This window comes from Mus caroli, chromosome 14, assembly GCF_900094665.2.
Source record: "Mus caroli chromosome 14, CAROLI_EIJ_v1.1, whole genome shotgun sequence".
Classification (NCBI taxonomy): Eukaryota; Metazoa; Chordata; class Mammalia; order Rodentia; family Muridae; genus Mus; species Mus caroli.
In genome coordinates, this window is record NC_034583.1 from 37,162,291 (window position 1) to 37,180,727 (window position 18,437).

The 18,437-nt window shown below is 38.3% G+C and overlaps 2 protein-coding genes across 3 annotated transcripts in view; one reads left to right on the top strand and one right to left on the bottom strand.

Moving 5' to 3' along the window:
• Gpr137c (G protein-coupled receptor 137C) overlaps nt 1-7,731 on the top strand; it is a 65,290-nt gene extending 57,559 nt beyond the window's left edge. The window contains exons 4-7 of the mRNA XM_021181561.2: nt 3,053-3,202; nt 4,312-4,437; nt 4,588-4,706; nt 5,555-7,731. Of these exons, the coding sequence (XP_021037220.1) occupies nt 3,053-3,202; nt 4,312-4,437; nt 4,588-4,706; nt 5,555-5,732 (573 nt within the window). The 3' untranslated portion in view covers nt 5,733-7,731. The remainder of the gene's footprint in view (nt 1-3,052; nt 3,203-4,311; nt 4,438-4,587; nt 4,707-5,554) is intronic.
• A 981-nt stretch (nt 7,732-8,712) lies between these two features.
• Nucleotides 8,713-18,437, bottom strand: part of Ero1a (endoplasmic reticulum oxidoreductase 1 alpha) — a 47,934-nt gene continuing 38,209 nt past the window's right edge. For both annotated transcript variants that reach the window (XM_021182346.2, XM_021182345.2), the window contains exons 13-16: nt 18,115-18,184; nt 13,368-13,454; nt 13,126-13,259; nt 8,713-11,727 (exon numbers count right to left, since the gene is read on the bottom strand). In XM_021182346.2, the coding sequence (XP_021038005.1) occupies nt 11,667-11,727; nt 13,126-13,259; nt 13,368-13,454; nt 18,115-18,184 (352 nt within the window). In that variant the 3' untranslated portion in view covers nt 8,713-11,666. The remainder of the gene's footprint in view (nt 11,728-13,125; nt 13,260-13,367; nt 13,455-18,114; nt 18,185-18,437) is intronic.

The following is an 18,437-nucleotide window of genomic DNA, read 5'->3' on the forward strand; positions in this document are numbered from 1 at the left end:
TCTCTCTCTCTCTCTCTCTCTCTCTCTCTTTCTCTCTCTCTCTCTGGGAAGGGACATGCGCAAATGCATGTGTGCATGTGTGACCTTGTACTTTGGTGAGTAATTCATACAGTATTCTTTTTTTTATTTATACTTAACATACTTCTCAATTATATGACTCTTTTAACGTCTAATCTGAGCAGAGTATCGGGTCACAGAATAGTTCCAACTATTCAGGAGGCTAAGATAGAATTTTACTGAAGCTCACAGAGTTCAAGAACAGTCAGGAATCATAGTGAGACATTTTCATATATTTTTAAACTCTGGATTGATTCTAAGTTAATGTTTTTATTAATTTGGAGGAGTCAGAAAAATTAAAATGTATATTACTGAAGATTTTAATTTTTAAGTTTTTCAAACTTAATGTATTCATGTACTATGAAATAAACATTTTGTTATAATTGTACTGGGTTGGTTCAAAGAATAAATCTACTGCCAACATCGTTCTAAGTATCTTTTTCTTTATTTTTAGTTCTTTCTTTTCAGATGCCACTAACATGCATTATTCCTATGAGGAGGTCAGTTACAGTAATGATTCTCAGCTCTGCCAGAGCCACTCTACCCTTTTATGAAAAACTTTTTATATTTATTTATTTTGTGTGTTATGTGAACACATGTGCACACATATGGAGGTCAGAGGACAAGTTCTTTCCAACTATCACATGGTGTCCTGTGTATCACACTTAGGGCTTCGGGATTGGTAACTGGCTCATTTATCTAGTGTACCATCTCACTGGTCCTAGTAATAAGTATTTTAATAACTGTTGTCTATTCTGAAATCAATACATTTGAACCAACAATATGAATAAAATTTAATGTACTTACCATAATTAAAATATAAAGTGAAAATAAAAGAAGTTAACAGATATGTCAGTATGTAAATTTGGAAGCATGCTATAATCAGATATTTGTCTATAGACAAAAGAACCATGACTGGGTGGCTGCAGGTGTAGAGTTGGATTTTTCCATACAACAAGCAGTATTGGTGTTAGTACTATGATTTTATGGAATATTTGAACTCTTGATAAAACGTTGAGAAAACAGAATACAAGTTTTATGTAAATGCCCTAATTATAATAGGAGGGATTTTATATATTATACGTGCTTCTGGAAAATATGGCATGTATTTAGATTATACAAACTCTTTTTAGCTATTCCAATTTTTATTTTTAAAAATAGCCATCATTACAATTTTGAAAGTTTGAGGGAGCTCCTTTCTTTTCTTACCACACTCAGTAAGTTATTAAACATGTACAAAGAATAACTCACTTTAAGAACATGAAGATGTCAGAGATAATATCGATCGGTCTTCAACTTTAAAGAAGTAGTGTTCTCCTCTGGTCACTGGTAGCAGGGTCACAAAGGCTGTCTTAATCATCCAAATGTGGACCTTTGTTCTTCCACTAAGATCCAAAGAAGAAAAATTAGATAATCCAACAAGGAAACAAGTGTTAGCCTTAACATCCTAGCTGGATCCCTGGATTCTGCACTCAGTGGTTTTTACTCCAGTAGCCATTGGGTGATTTCTCCACCTGAACTAAAATCATTCTCTTCTGCTTTTTTTTGAAAAGGTGAATTTAAACTTCCTTTAAACTGAGCATAATATTGAGACATAACCTCTAGCAGTTGAAATCACCGGTTCTTATGACATGGAACATTTAATGTAAGAAAGTGTGTCCTGATGCCACAAGAGTTAGGAAATTAACTGACTCAGAGAAGGCAGGCAGGGTTCTGCTTGCAGAGCAGGAGTGCTGAGACAGGCTCCACAAAGCTGGACTTGCAGCTCATCTGTGTGAGGAGTCTTCTCATTTTGCATGGAGTCAGGGTTCAGAGCAGCAAACGATCCTACGTCAGGTTAATTCGCTTCCTAATCCACGAAACAGTGCCATGTTACTGGGGCCAGATGAATAAGTGTCCCGCTTTGCTGTAAGTCCTTGTTCTAGAGAGATGTTCAGCAGTACGTATGATCATGAACCAGCACAAACAGCAGAAGGAACCCTCACAGCAGGGTGAGTTTCATGGCTCCAGATGACAGGAGACAGGCTACCAAAATGTTATTATATAAAATGGAGTTTAATTCTGGCCAAATAATTATAAACTGTTTTTTCTTCTTGAATATCACAAAGGTCAGAGGACAGTACTCCCATGGGGGCACTCCCCCATGACTTACAGGTCATTTACCAACCCTGGACCTTGTGTGCTACCTGCTATAAGTGTTTCTTAAGCTAGTGACAACTGAACACAACTTTCAAATTATCATATTGAACGTTTACTTGAAATGAATCAATATTTCTGACAATGGCATCACCTCTTAGGATAATGTTTTTAACCCACATGAAAAATAGGTTGGGTTACAGAGGAAACCTATTGTATTCAAATAAAGACCTCAGATTGAGAGTCCTTGCAAACAGTATTGTAATCCACTTCCTTGTATCCAATATGGTTGAAAACCAGGGAGTTATATAGAGGACTTTCTATCTCTTGGGAAATGGTAAAAGCCATAGTGTAGACATTTGAAAGCTTGGTCAAATACCTGGCTTAATTTTTTAGCAACATGATATCACTCAAAGCACTAGCATCTATTTCCTAATAAAATGGAGTAAACGTGCAAGGCACCGAATTTCTGTTCCTGCCTTGTATCAGGGAACAAAAAGTGTATTCAAATAGGCAAGTGTTTCTATTTCCCCTTCCACTCTGAGTAGACTACACTGTTTATAATCAAATATGGCTCAGAACTTTGGCCAGTTTGTCCACTCGTGTATTATCACAGGAATAAGGTGACTTCGGTAAAACAAAATCTTCCAGCTGCCATTTAGCAAGTGGGCAAAGAGCACGTAAACACAGCATGTCATTCTAGGAACAGGAGCTACAGGCAGGGTAATCAAGAGGTTACTTGAGCAGGTGTCCACCCCTCTCGCTAGGTACTTGGCAAGAGGTGACTGCTGTGTGCTGAACAGCTCGCTCCCCATGGCAAACATTGCTGAAATCACAGCTGTGCTTTCCCTTTCTATAGGGTATGTCTCTGTGCCAGACTGTCATCGTGGGCTCTGTAGTCATTCTTCTCTACTCTTCCAGAGCTTGTTATAATCTGGTAGTGATCACCATATCACAGGAGACCTTAGAGAGTCCATTTAATTATGGCTGGGATAATCTTTCAGATAAGGTAAGTGCCTGACGTATATTACCAGTCTATAAGTCAATGCAGTTGATAATTAAGTAATCTTAGCCAGGACATTTAGTGTTTGACTTAGACGTGCTTGTATGCAATCTAGGCTTCCAATGACCTTGTTTAAAACTGTTTAAAATTTCTCATTTGCATGTAACACCTTGAAATCACTCTCCAGAAAGTTTTATCAAAGAAATAGTGCTAGATACCTCGTAGAAAACTCATAAACCTAGTTACTAACTTTTAAAATGATTTCGTTTTAATATCTCTAGGTAACTGTCTGGCAGTAGCCAGTGAAAATATAGCTAAAATACTGTGAGGATGAAAGAACTACGTAAAATCTTAATACTTTTGTTCAGTTTTATATATGGAAATAATTACTTCCTTTAAAGTGGGTTTCTATCAGCCTTGCAAAGGGAAGAGCCTTAGTAGTTCTTTGCATGTCCAAGGGTTTACCCTAATTCGCAACATTGTAGCTGTACATATTTACCCTCTGAGCTCCTAAATGTGCAGTTTGACAGTTTCATGTTCTGTCTTTGTATTACTTCCACTTGGCACTGCATCTAAGGCGCTCTAGGAGACTATTCATCCGATAAGGAGAGATGGACTTTTCACATGTGATTCCATGTGGCAGATTCTCTTTACATCTTTTCCTGTTTCCCTTCTCCAAGCATCTGGTGGAATAGAAACAACTTCAGTGTATACAGTAGTCCCATAGCATATTTTAAAAATCAGCTGTGAGGATTTACTTAGCATGCCTCATTTTTCCCCAGGCCTAAGTCATAATGCTTCAGTGTCCTTGGGGCAGTTAGAACAGAAATCACTTACAGCTAACACTCTTCAGGCTATGGTGCCTCAGATGATATCATTCTGCATTATCCAAGAACTAAAATTACTTTTCTAAGATAATGCATTAAAAGGTTTGTCTTGTTGTAATAAAAATTAAAAGTACTGTTATGGTCCTTGAGGGAAAAATAATCATTACATGAGAAATCACAAAATATAGAAAAGTTGAGTGCTTTTGCATTGATACTTGATGTATGTGATTGCTCGTAATGTAAATAATAGAAAGCCAATGTGAAAATGACTCTGTGCTCTATGGGCAGGCTCAGGGAGAAGACGGAAATGGAGGAGACTACATTGTCTTTGGAATGGTCCTCTTTCTGTGGGAGCATGTACCAGCATGGTCAGTGGTACTATTTTTCCGGGCACAGAGATTAAACCAGAATCTGGTAAGACATCATAATATCCCCCAAGGCTCAACCTCATTTTTTTAAAGCATGGGATATTTATCATATGTTGCTGTTTTTAGCAAAGTTTGGGGCTAAAACTCACAGATTGTGGTCTCTGCCTTCACCCAGTCTTTAATGTTGTGTCCACAGGCACCTGCTGGCATGATAAGCAGCCACAGCTACAGCTCCAGGGCTTTCTTTTTCGACAATCCAAGACGGTATGACAGTGATGACGACTTGCCAAGACTGGGGAGCTCACGGGAAGGAAGGTAGATGTAACTGGTCCCTTGGCTGAATTAGTAGTGACAGACAAGAACAACTCTGACTTCTAACCCTCCCATTGACCCAGGGATTTGGCAATATATATCAATACATATGATTATGAAAGACTGTAGCTTAACACATTATATCTTAACTGTGGTAGGAACACTCTATAAAAAACTGTCAGCTGACCTGAAGCCAGCTTACTACCCTTTCTTGAAAATCGTTGGGAGTAAAGTGATACCTTAGGACCCCTTCTCGGTTCAGAGTCAGAGCATGCACGCACTCTCACGCATGTTGACAGGCATGGAAGGATTGCTGTGCACTGTGTATCTGGTTGTATATTTCTAGTGCAATTCCAGATCAAAAACCAAGTCTTCCTATGCCCTCCACTTTAAAAACCATTGGAAAGCCTTATTACTCACCAGCAGGACTCGTTCAGCTTGGTTCATTTTTCAGTAATTCTTGCTCCAACTAGACAAGACGCTTAGCCTGGTTCTCATCTGTGAGACAGTGATTATAACTCAGCCTGCCTAATGGCTTGTACTGAGGACTAAAGAAATACATGTACATGCAGACGTGCTGGAACAAAGTACAGTAATAACAATAAAACACTGTCAGGCACATTCTGCCACTCTTGAGAATTATATGGTTTTTGTGATACATCTTACACATCAAACATACTAGAAGATACTAGGTAGAACTTTGTAGAAAGTCATATTATTTTGCATATTTTATTTTAATATATTCCTGAGTTGTGAATTTCTTTGGAAATGTGTTTTTTTTTTAATGCCAGTGTGGCACCTTCTGATCACTGCCCTGTGACTTATTTGCTTTATTGTTGTTGTTGTTGCAGTTTATCAAACTCGCAAACTTTGGGCTGGTACGGCACCATGACTGGGTGTGGCGGCAGCACATACACGGTCACACCCCCACTGAATGGACCTGTGACAGACACTGCTCCTTTGCTCTTCACGTGCAGTAATTTAGATATAAGGAATCACCATAGCTTATACGTAACTCCACAGAACTGATGGCTTCCCTACGGCTGAAGTCTCAAACTGTTTTTCATGAATGTGTATGTGTATTCAACATCTTTACAACCATCTGCATCAACACTGCACCATCTATTGCAACTAACAAAAGTCTGGAAATATAGCTGTTTCATGGTTCTCCGTGTTTTGACCTCTGCATAGTGAAACGTGAAGTCTGGAGTTGATTAGACGCTAAGGTATTTGATGACCTCAGAACCTCCTAACTTTGGAACATCGAGCGCACATTTGCATATTTGCACTTTTACCTATGTTTGGAAAGACTACTCCGTCATACCCAAAGCCACACTCGAGGATTCACACCAGAATATCATTGTACACTAAATCAGGAGGCAGTTTTCCACAAAAATCAAAACCTAGAAGCCCGATGGTGTACTCAACCTTACCCAGTGACAGCTTTAAAGTGTGATCAGTGCACAGAATTGAGGCTTAAAAATGCATTCTTCTTTTTTTTTTTAATCTAAAAATACGTAACACTTAAGACAGTTTTTTAAAGCATGCTTTGAAAAATGTCAATTGAAATTACTCCATTATTTTAAACAAGTGATAGTAGAAATCCTTTATGGTGCTGCTGGCTGGCAGTGTTCTTTGGAAAGCCAGAGGGGTTTCTTAAAAGGAACAGTAAGCCAGTGGAGACTGTGTGGCTTTGAAGAGGGCTGGTCAAGTGGCTATCTTGTGACTAAGTAGAAGTTTAAGCATGACTCTTCCAGAAGCAATAGTGACCTTTGCATAGGGGGCTTCAGTAGAATGTCTTGGGACAAAACAAGTTTACAGAGGCATTGAGAGATTCTTCATTGAAAAAAAGAAGTGATAAGTTAAAAACAGTTATACTTTCAAAAAGCATCAATTTATCTGAAAGGAGATGGGGCTCATCCTACCGTCCGAGGCAAGACTGTCCTCAGGTAAATTAAATCATGAGACATCTCACAGTGAGCTAAAGTGCAATACTCTACAAGATGTATGTAAAATCCCGCCTTTATTTTCACATTTTATACTTTGGATATGGCCTAAGCCAAATTAAATTAATTCCAATCAATTCCAGCATGGAATTAACAAGCAAACAGGAGAAATGTTAAGAGATTAACAACATTGGAATATTTTAGGATTTCATTAAAACTATCTTAAATATGATATTGTAAGCCGTGTGCCTGTGCACGCTTACGTGCACCCTTGTGTTCATGTGGACACACAAACATAACACACACACAGTAGTAGGCCCAAACAACACAAAATTTTAAAATGTACTTTCTACCGGTGTCTATATGGAAAGTAGATGCTGAATACCTCAGATTCCGAGGGGACAGGCTGTTTATAGGAGGTTGTCACACAGGTAAACATGGCCCCACATAGGATCTACCAACTGCTTTGGAACTGGGACGAACACAGCTGCCCTCTCCTGTCTACTGTGACTAGAAACTGTCTTATTTGTACTCAGACCTAAAATATCTTTCAGCTTTTTGATGACTAATGCAGCAACTTCACAAAAGAATATGTGAACACATTGTTAATCCTTCCCATCTTCTGAGATGGTACAAAGCCAAATACTTTTCTTCTTTTTATGAGCAACAGATTTTAAATTCAATCAGAAGCATAATTAATATACATGGCATTTGTTTATAAGTTCTTATTGTAACAAATCATTTAAACTTTTATAGTACAGAAGTTAGCCTTGGTACTAAGATACAACCTAACGACATAGTCTACCACCATGGGTTTCAGTTATTCAGTTTCTCAGAATGCCAGTTGTTTAATATTAGGTATCTAACTCTATTGTCTTTGTTAATCTCTGGGTTCAAGGTTTTTTCTAGCTAAGCTTCTATATACAAACCTCCTGTTTGACAAAGTAAACAAGGATTACTTAAACACTTCAGATAGTGTTTCAGTTCTTTTAGCGCACTGGTTGACTATACTGAATTTAAGATTTGTCAATTCATCAAATTTATCACTGTTTTTTTTTTTTTTTAAACAGGATGTCTGTATGTAACCCTGGCTGTTCTGGAACTTGCTATGTAGACCAGGCTGGTCTGGAACTCACAGAGATTCTCTTGTCTCTGCCTCCTGAGTGGGAGGATTAAAGGTTTGTGCCACCACACCTGGCCTATAAAGTACCTAAATTCTTAACATTTGTCTCACATACATCTCAGAATACATCACCAAAGAAATCTGCCCCCGTGTTTGCTTAAAGTTTCAGAAGCACTAGCAGCACTTTAAGTTTGGTCTCAGAAGGAGCTGTTTATCAAGTCAAAGGGCTATAGTTCCCTGTCCACCTGCACTGAAGCACATGACAATTCCAGCCCTTCCTCAGTCATAAACTAGAAAATCGAATTTCATTGCTTAAGTGTATAATTCTACAGTGATTAGCAATATTTATCATTTTATTAGGGTTGCTATTAATTTTGAAACTCTTACCACTTATTGTAGCTGATTGTAGTTTTGTGGACAATGTAATTTATAGCTAAAGTGGCTTTTTTTTATTCGTAATTTGCCTTTTTATTGTTTAACAGTGTTTCTCAGCTATACAGTCAGTTTCAAACTGGTTACAAAAGTATAGCTGTGGCCAATGAATGTACTTCTTTGTTTCACTAAATTATAATAAAATGCTACTGTTACAGAATGCTTTCATTTGAAGGTGTGTTTTCTTAATGTCCCTTAATGGAATCCATTCAATTTTTTCAAAAATCTCATTACAAATGAATTAATGAATAATGCATTCAACCTAGACTGTAACACATTATAGCCGGTTTGAAATAAAGCACCATGTTCTTAAAGGCAGTGTTATGAGGCAAACACTTACTCAAACATTAAACTAAGAAAAACCCTCAAGTGATTTATAACATCTCCCTCCTCCTGAGAATCTTTAAGTTTGTCTAATCTACAATCCTAGCTACCCTTTCATCGAGAAACCCCTGTGGTATTGGTTCATCCCAAAGTAGAACCCACTTGTAACTGACCAGAGACCAAAGATTTTTCAATTATTTTCATCTTTATTGCCCCCCACGCCCAGATCCTCATTGTGCAGCAAAGGCAGTGAAGGTACCTGCAGTCAGAACAGCTGTCATGTGAAGCCATTTATTCAACAAACTTTTATTAAATGCTCATGTGCCAAACATTATGCTATAGAGGTGCCAAAATGAATGGTTTCTTTTCCTGCCCCGAAGGAGCTCACATTCTAGTAAAGGACACTTCATAAAATAAAATATACAGTACAATAAGTGATTCAGTAGAGGTAGGTTGCAGTTACAGTGGTAACCATAGGAAGGGGACATGGGTAATTTCACAGAATTTCAAAAATGCATGGGATTTCCCAGATGAGAAGGAAGCCTAGGGCTCTCAATGCAAATACTGTGTCTGCAAAGGTTTGGAAGGCTGACAACTCTGGACTTTTGGAAAGCTTTTTAACACTCTAATCAGAACAGTGGCAAACACAAGAGGAGGGTCTTGGATATCAAGCAGAGACTCTCACCAAAAAGCTCATAAACTTGCCAGCAGGAATTAATTAGGCTGAAGGCTTCTAGAAAGCCCAATCTGGTGATGTGAGCCAACAGAGAGATGGGAAAAGACAGGTAATCCTTTGGTGATCGTAATAAAAACTGAAAAACACTGATAGAAATGTTGAGAGAAAATTGGCAGAGCTTAAGACACCAATAGTCAGGTGGATGATACAGGAACGAACTATAAAGCCTTGAACGGTGCAATGGCTCTGAAATTAACCAAGTAAGGAACACAAACATAGAGTAGGTTTGTGGTGACTGAGTCCTTGAAGATGCAGAATCGACAACGGGCAGCCAAGTGAGCACAGCAGAGAGACAGACTGAGAAGCCAAAATGAGATTACTGCATTGAAATTACTCAAAAGTATGGCCCAGTGACTTAGAGCAAAAAGTCTGAGGAATGATACTTAGGTTAAATGAAGAGACCAGAAGAAAGATACCCAGGAGTAATCCAAACACAAGGACACAAAGGAATAGGGACTTCAGGGAAGGGATGGTCAATTGTGTCATGTACAGGAAAAGTTAAAATTTCTTAAAAATTAAACTGCTTGTTCACTATAAACTTAGAATTAGGTATTAGACCTCACTTGGAGGGACAGAGCCAATCAAGTGGGAAAAGCACGTGAAAGCAGTGAGGGTTTCAAAAGGGCTGGCTTGTGTGTGGTGATCATTTAGTTCTTTTAAGTCCCCAAGAAAACTGACCTAATTAGTGGGCTGATGTCTTTTATTATGAGATCCAAAAGAAAAAGTGAGAGGGAGGGGGAAATAGGATACATTATTAAACAAGCTACATCACCATCACTTAAAGTATACTAAACACATATACTTTCCATCAACAAATATTAGACACCAACTGTATGCCTGGCACTAGACCAAGTCTTAGAGACAGACAAAATGCACAGCAGTGTAAAGTGACATTCCTAGCCATTACATATGTAAGTCCTGCTTATGTGACATCTCAACCAGTCCTAACTGCTCAAGACATTAGATGTGACCTCAAGGGGGCATAATTTTGAGGTATATACCATTTATAATTGCCATGTGATGTAAATTCTTAAGCCACTTCAAATACTGCTCTCAGTGTAGAACTTCTACTAACAATCCATCCTATCTACGTTACAGCTCCATCCTGTGGAGAAAAAGAAAAGAGTTTCATGCGTAAAAACATGAGTTGTATAGCCTGTGACTACACAGGTCGAAAAAGGCAACCAAATTCAAACGTCAGGTGGCTGGGATGTGGGATGTCTCCTTGTTTTAAGGCTTATAGTAAGTAGTTCAGCTCAGATCTGTAAGGTTTGGTTATTCCTTTAAAAAGAAAACAAAAAAATAGTTTTTAGGAAATTATTGGCCATCACACTGAAGTATTTTGGGTTAAATCATGATGCCCATGACTCAAACCCTTAAATAAAAAGCAGGGTATCTATGTCTATGTAGGAGCTTAAGCAAGGCCTGAGGACACAGCTCATGAATGCAGGGCTAGCCCAGCATGACTGAGGTCCTGGGCTCAATCACCACTGTGAGCTGGGGTGAGGGGTTAAAACACATGTGAACAATCCATGAATCTGAGTAAAACCAGTTTGTTTGTTTGTTTTTTTAACTGTTTTTGAAACTTTTCTGTAAATATGAAATTATATAAAAATAAAATTTTCCCCAAAATTCTATTGGGGAACTATTATGAGAATAAATATATAATCTATTTATCTTTCTACAATGTTTAGAAATCTCCTGTGCCTTTGAATTGTTCTACTTCCCAACATACCAAAACAGCACAATCAAAATAGCTATTTAACTCTAAAAGGAATGTTTCATACCAGTGTATTTTAAGGTTGCCAGGAAAACACAGGGCTCCCAGTTAAACTTGAACTTTGAGCAAATAACTTGTAGTATAAATAGGCTCTAATAATAAACTTCAACATACTTAACATTGAAAGGAAAACTGGTTGCTTTTCTAAAACTTAAATCTAACTGGGCAGTCTGTATTTTCTTTGTATACGAGGCAAATGAAAAAGCATTGGTGTCTGAGGCTGATAACCATGGTTTACTGCTGAGCCTCTTAGTATTTTATTATCAAACATTTGTCACAGGTACCTTAGCTTGGCTTTCATTACCTTCTTAAATTCAACTCTAGTTTGAGAGCCTAAGGCAGTATTTACCTAGCTTTATCATAAGGGAGTTTAATGACCTTACTTTTGCTTAGTATTAAAATTTGTATATTACCAAAATACTACTTTTATTCACAATAATATTAAACATGAACACGATTTTTAAAAATGTCATTTACTTAGGACAATGTATCCCTTCTTTTACAAAAGCAGCTTTATATAAACAAACGTTTGGCTTAGGACAGTCACTGCAACCGCGGTGCTCAGAGAGCCTCTGCCCTGCAATTCCCCTGTGCAGAAACAGGCTCGCTCCACCCGTCCTCCTCAGTGAACGTTCTGCAACAGGTGCCTGAAGTTCTCTAATTCTCTCACACTTGTGGAAATCCTGTAACCAAGAAACATTTCGTGTAAAAACTGCCTTTCATAAATTCTATTCATCATTCTGCATTTTTAGAGTATATAAAAATTTTAAAGTAGTTTATTTCAATAAATTGAAAGGTACATAAAACTACTTATATCCTTTAGTTTTTAATCTGGCAAGGAGAACCTAAGATAATATTGTCCAACACAAGCTAACTTCTAATTTTCAAGTATTAAAAATATATATGTATATAAATGTGTATTTTAAATATCCAGGGCTATGCTGAGGTATTTAAAGCACATCAATATTTAGTATAAAATATATAACAGCATCAGAACATTTATATATTTTAGGTACTCATAATGTACTTGTTATTTGTATTATATACATAATACAAAAGACAGAAATGTAAAAATATTAAAATAAGCATTTAGCTATCCAGTATAAGAGCACAACAAGTAGCATACCTTTCTTTAGTACTAAATGTACAAAGGTCAAAGCTATAGATAGTGATGTCTGTTCTCTACTGTATCCCTGCATGCGCCTTGCCTTCAGCTCTGCACTCCAGTATGATAAACGCGGAATACACAGTTTATTGTAGCAGTAAAGCTCCTGGGTACTAGGGAAATAAATTCTAAGCCCAGTTATTTCAATCTCAGAATGTCTGATAGTGTTTTTGAGTGAGAGCTGCCCAACGTGAGGGCTCAGTGGCGGCACTGAGGGGAAGGGGCCGTCGTCTCAGAATCACCATGCGCAGAAGGAAAAGCCGTCTACACCTAAAACTGTTGATGTGTCTTCCTTATCTCTCCCTTTAACTCAGTTTCAATAGAAAAAAATAATTTGTAAGAATTACTCATCTTTTTGTATGAGTTCATAGAAATACTTGTGATTTTCCATAATCTTTAAAGGTAGCAACAATAGTGCTTGCTTCATCAGCGCACATAGCAGATAAAAAGGAAAAAGAAATGCTTTTAAATAATCACAATTAGCTGGGCTGGATGTACATGCTTTAATCCCAGTAGGAAGGCAGAGGCCAGCAGATCTCAGCATGAGGCCAGCCTGGTCTACAGAGTGACTTCCAGGCCAGCCAGGGCTACATAGTGAGACCTCATCTCAAAACAAAACAAAAAGCATGTATGGATGTATATATGTATGAATATACAAAATAATTACAATAAAATATACAAATGTAATGGTACTCAAAATCTGACAGAAAAGTAAACATGAATATAAAAATCAATAGATGGAAATAATCAAGTAGGAAATACATGTGTGTGCATTCTTGAGGTATTTCATCAGATCATATGATGCTATAACAAGGCAGTCTCACTGAGTAGAACATTTCTGGTTTCCTCTAAAAATGAACACATGATATCAGACTACCATGGCTAGCAGAAGCAGTTTCAGGACATCAAAACTAACCTTCCAAATGCATTAAACAGTGATACTATTTCTTGTCTGGTTAGCTGGAATTCATAACTTGGTCCGCTTTCCGGCATATTTGCGATCAGTTTTTCGGAAAACAAGATCTTCAGAGCAGTGCCCAGCCCCTGCGTCTAAAACAGAAATAAAAGGACAGATGTGGAAGCGGCTCGCCCAAGGACAAGTACGGAGCCAGAGCACGGCTCACCAAAGGATGAGTATGGAGCCAGACCAAGGCTCACCTGAAGCTTGCCCCACAGGCGGCACTTGAAGCAGCCAACACAGTCCATGATTCTTGAAATGTTCCTAAAGTGTAGCCGGAAGTCCTCCTACAAACAAAGTAACGAAATCTTGTAAGAACCGGTTCCCAGTGCTTTCCTCGAACAGTGCACCACAGGGCACCAGAGCATCGGCTACCTAGGAGAACTCCCCTCCCTCCCATCATTCCATTTAATCCTCCGCAGAGATCCAAAACTACATACAATCCACCCCTCATGAAGTCCTTTAAAAGCTGCAGAAACATGAGTTAGCAGGCCTAATTCACACTCCTAGTGACCTGTATGTACTTTTTGAAACCAGCTCTGCCTAACTCCAAATCCATACCGGCTGAAAAGAAATATAAGTTATTTAGTTGTATACTGGCAGTTGTGAAATAAAAGGATATCACCCAAAAGGTAAAGGGAGGGAGGGAGGATGGAGGAGGGCGACCTTTGATAAAGTTAAATTATAGCTCTCCTTTCCTGGACTTCAGAAAAACACGAGATTTTCTTTGCTACTGATATTATTGACATCAGTAGTAATACATAATTTTATTTTTGCTACTAATATATAATTTATATTTATTATATATATTATCTAATATATATTTACTACTAATATATATTACTATTATATATATGTATTAAATATAAATACACACATACATACACAAACAAAATTAATAGCCATGTATGCACTACCAATTTTTTTTTTTAAAAATCATTACAAATATAATTCAAACTCCCTAGGTATCATCCCCCACTTCTGTGCCTGTCTTCTACTACTATGCTGGATTTGGAATGTTGTTCAATTTATATTTTTATTCATTTAATACGTATGTGTGTGTGTGTGTGTGTGTGTGTGTTTATTGACACCAGAGCATTATATTGTTTATAACAGAGCAGCTTGCATACAATCGTCTAAAAGTAGTGTCTGTTCTTACGGAATGAAGCAAAAGGAGTCAAGCATACCACTTGTGTCAAAATCAGTAACGGACCCTTCAAGTGACTCCTGGTCTTAAAAGTGAAATCTCGGGCTGGCGAGATGGCTCAGTGGTTAAGAGCGCCGACTGCGTTTCCAAAGGTCCCGAGTTCAAATCCCAGCAACCACATGGTGGCTCACAACCATCTGTAACGAAATCTGATGCCCTCTTCTGGAGTATCTGAGGACAGCTACAGTGTACTTACATATAATAAATAAATAAATCTTTAAAAAAAAAAAGTGAAATCTCAAGCTATGAGTCGTTTTTAAACGTTTTTTAAGTTAGACTTTATTCACACACACACACCTGCCATGTATGTATGCATGTTGTGTGTTTGTGTATGTGTGTTTATGCATGCATGTGGGTAAGTCAGAGGTTGGTGATGTGGGTGCTGGGGATTGAACTCAGGTATCAGGCTTGGCTGCAACTGCCTTTACCCATGGACCATCTCAGCCGTCCTGAACAACCAGTATCTGAAGCAGACATCTGACACAGATTTCAGAAGAAACCTCTAGTATTTCAGCAGTCTGTAATGTTTTTATTATGAGATACGTCATATAAAGTGGGCTCAACCAGCTGAGAACCGTGGGTCTGAGGCTAGGGTAAGCACTCTGCTTAGCCAGTGACTCCAAGGCCACCTCAATCTGCTTCAGAGGTGGATGCCCAGGACCTCGACTCAGCTTAGGGTGGAACTGCCACACCAAGTGCAATATTCTACTAAGACTCTACATCTCTACTAACATATTCAAAGCCCAAATGAGTATGAATTATACACTTTAACAACTTTCTCCGTTTGGTACTTATGGACCAGTTCATTAAGAGAACATCCTAATCTTAAACTTTTAAATGAGAATATCCATGGCACAGAGATGTAGTGACTAATATACCTAAAGCCCTGGGTTCTTCCCGTCGCTACACAAACCAGGTGGTAGAGACCTGTAATCTCTAGGTAACCCTCAGCGGCACAGCAAGCTGTGGCCAGCCTACACTGGACATGAGACCATCTCAAAAACAAACAACAACAACAACAACACTTTTTCAACTGCCAAATACTGCTGTAGACAGTTTTCATGACATAACAGGAAGTTTCCTTTAGTGTTTTGACTGACTTTAAAAAGGAGGGTAGGGTAATACCCCAGGGATCAGTCCCTGGCTGCTCATCCAATCCAACTGGTCAGCCCTGAATGCATATTCATACAAGGCAGATTAAACAGGTCTACACTCTGTGTGTGTGTGTGTGTGTGTGTGTGTGTGTGTGTGTGTGTGAGAGAGAGAGACAGAGACAGAGACACAGAGACAGAGACAGAGACACAGAGACAGAGACACAGAGAGAGACAGAGACACAGAGAGAGAGAGAGAGTATGTAACAGTGATAAAGAAGAGGAGACCATGAACTGGAGAGGAAGCAGGACGAGGTCCACCAGGGCAGAGGTTTAAAGGAAGAAAGGGAGCGGGGAAAATGATCCAACTGTAGCTTAATTCCAGGTTTTTAGGTTTTTTAACTAAAAAAGAATCATAACTTTTAACTACTAGAGGGGAAGAGGGTTGTGATGCCCAACTCCTCCCTGAGGGATTACTGACAATTAATAGTTGTTCTAGGGCTGGCGAGATGGCTCAGTGGGTAAGAGCACCCGACTGCTCTTCCGAAGGTCCAGAGTTCAAATCCCAGCAACCACATGGTGGCTCACAACCATCGGTAACGAGATCTGGCGCCCTCTTCTAGAGTGTCTGAAGACAGCTACAGTGTACTTACATATAACCAATAAATAAATCTTTAAAAAAAAAAATGGTTGTTCTAGAGGTCTACAGAATCTATATGGAGACAAGTTACCTACAGAAGAAGAAGCTGTCCACACAGGCTCCATGAATGTCCAAACAGATATAACTATGATGGGCCAGTGACGCGTGTTTACTTAAAGGGTGTCACTGAATACAAAATGAGTTTTTGACAATTACATTTTATCTTATATTATATTATATTACAAGATAATAAAATGGACTAATGCAGAAGGGGCTTAAAAGTCTTTTACTTTAAAAGACAATCATACTTGCAAAGTTATAAACCATTCTAAAAGATTATGCCTGCTTTTGTCTGAGTGTAGTGTTGCAATCTATTAACCCAAATATTTGAATAGAGCATCTTTTGAGTAAATCTTTGCATGATATGTACAGCGAGCACGCAGGGTTGCTTATGATAGCCAAATACCATTATACAATTAAAGCCAGACACATAAAATAGAATGAGTATAGCCTACCTGTGTGAACTGGAGATGCTAGAAATTTACTGGATTAGGAGAAAATCTTTGTAATTTCCACAAACATCCACAATATCTAATAATCTGGATATACCCCAAAGTTATCCCTTATTAGAAAAATATACCATCCTTAAAATCATCAGAAGTGAACTTGCTAAAGCAGAGCCTTACTGTTCTGTTGCTCAGGCAGGCACTCCCTTGCCTCCCAGCCAGTCAGGAACTCCAGGTACACAGTCCCACTTCCAGTGTTCATGGATTACAGTCATTTGGGGGAATGACCAAACTCAACTGACTGGTTCCTGCCAAATCCTCAAATGTCTTATAAACCTTCAGACTCCATTCTGTTCTGAACACTAGCAATTATTTCTATCCATACACTGCCACTATAAAGGAGCCATAATGAAAACTTTGTTTCTTTGAAACATGGTTCCTCTGTGTAGTCTAGGTGGTCCTGGAACTCACTATATAGACCAGGCTGACCTCCAACTAACTTACAGAGACCCTCCTGCCTCTGACTCCTAAATGCTGGGATTAAAGTGTACCACTATGCCCAGCAAAATGAACTTATAAATAATGTTCAAATCTATATTTACCAGAAAGCTTTTAAAAGTAAATCTGATAACAAACTTTTTTTTTAATTTCCTATTTTTTTTCCTGTAAAGACTATATATAAACTTCAAAGCACATAAAAGCTGACTGGAATTTGGATCAAATTAAAAGACTATGACAAAATTTCTTAATTTGTACAGTCTAAAAGTGAGTGTGATACCAAAACACTCACCAACAAACCAGCAAGTGAAGTACAAATAGGAACATATTGAAAACCTTACAGAGAAGAAGTCTTCCCCTCACTCTCCAGTCCCTGGAAGCTGTGGGGATTGCATAACCACTGAGGTCCACGTCTGTGTCCAGACAGCACTCAAGAGGAAAGAGACTGGGATCAAGAGCAGCTGACCTAACAGCTGACCTCAGCACGACGCACAAAACAGAACTTGCTTCACACATTGATTAAATTAGCTTCCTTCATCACCATAAGAAACAGGGAAGGGTGTTACAGATATTCTGGGGAAGTCATACCAAGCCCACTGAGCTATGAGGCAAGACTCAGTAGGAAGTATAAATACATTTATACCTTAAATTTATGTTTTAATTGACAATCAGATTGTTTATGGTATGCAGTAATATTTTGATATTTACTAGTTAATATGGAACAATAAACCCGTAAGTTAACATAGCCTTTTGTAGTGGAATCTGCTCGTAGCAGTTCTGAACTGTCTAACACATGACTACTTACTAGTCATCCTCCTGAGCACAAGGCTGCTGCAGCCTCCCCCAATGGGAACTCCGCTCTGGTCAAGATCTCCCACCTATCCCAGCTCTGTCCACAGCCTCTCAAAAGCATCGTTTTACTCAACTTCCAATACTACTGCTCTGTTGCAGTCAACCTACATGGTCACCTGGCTGTATCTAACAATTAAGCTGATGTATAATTACCTTTAATTTATGTGCTTCATTTTTATCCCCAGCAAAAAAAGAATTCTCATCGAAATGCAAAGGAAATGACCTGCATTTAAACAGAAAAGGCTCATGTTCATGAATTAGAAGCATCGAAAAACTTGCTAATATATTTTATTTGTCAGAGATAAATAATATAATTTTAAGAAGAATAAAATTCAGTAACACCAACACCAATGCAAATGAATATTTATCCTCAAATATAAATTCTTTTTTTTTTTAAAGATTTATTTATTTATTATATGTAAGTACACTGTAGCTGTCTTCAGACACTCCAGAAGAGGGCGCCAGATCTCGTTACG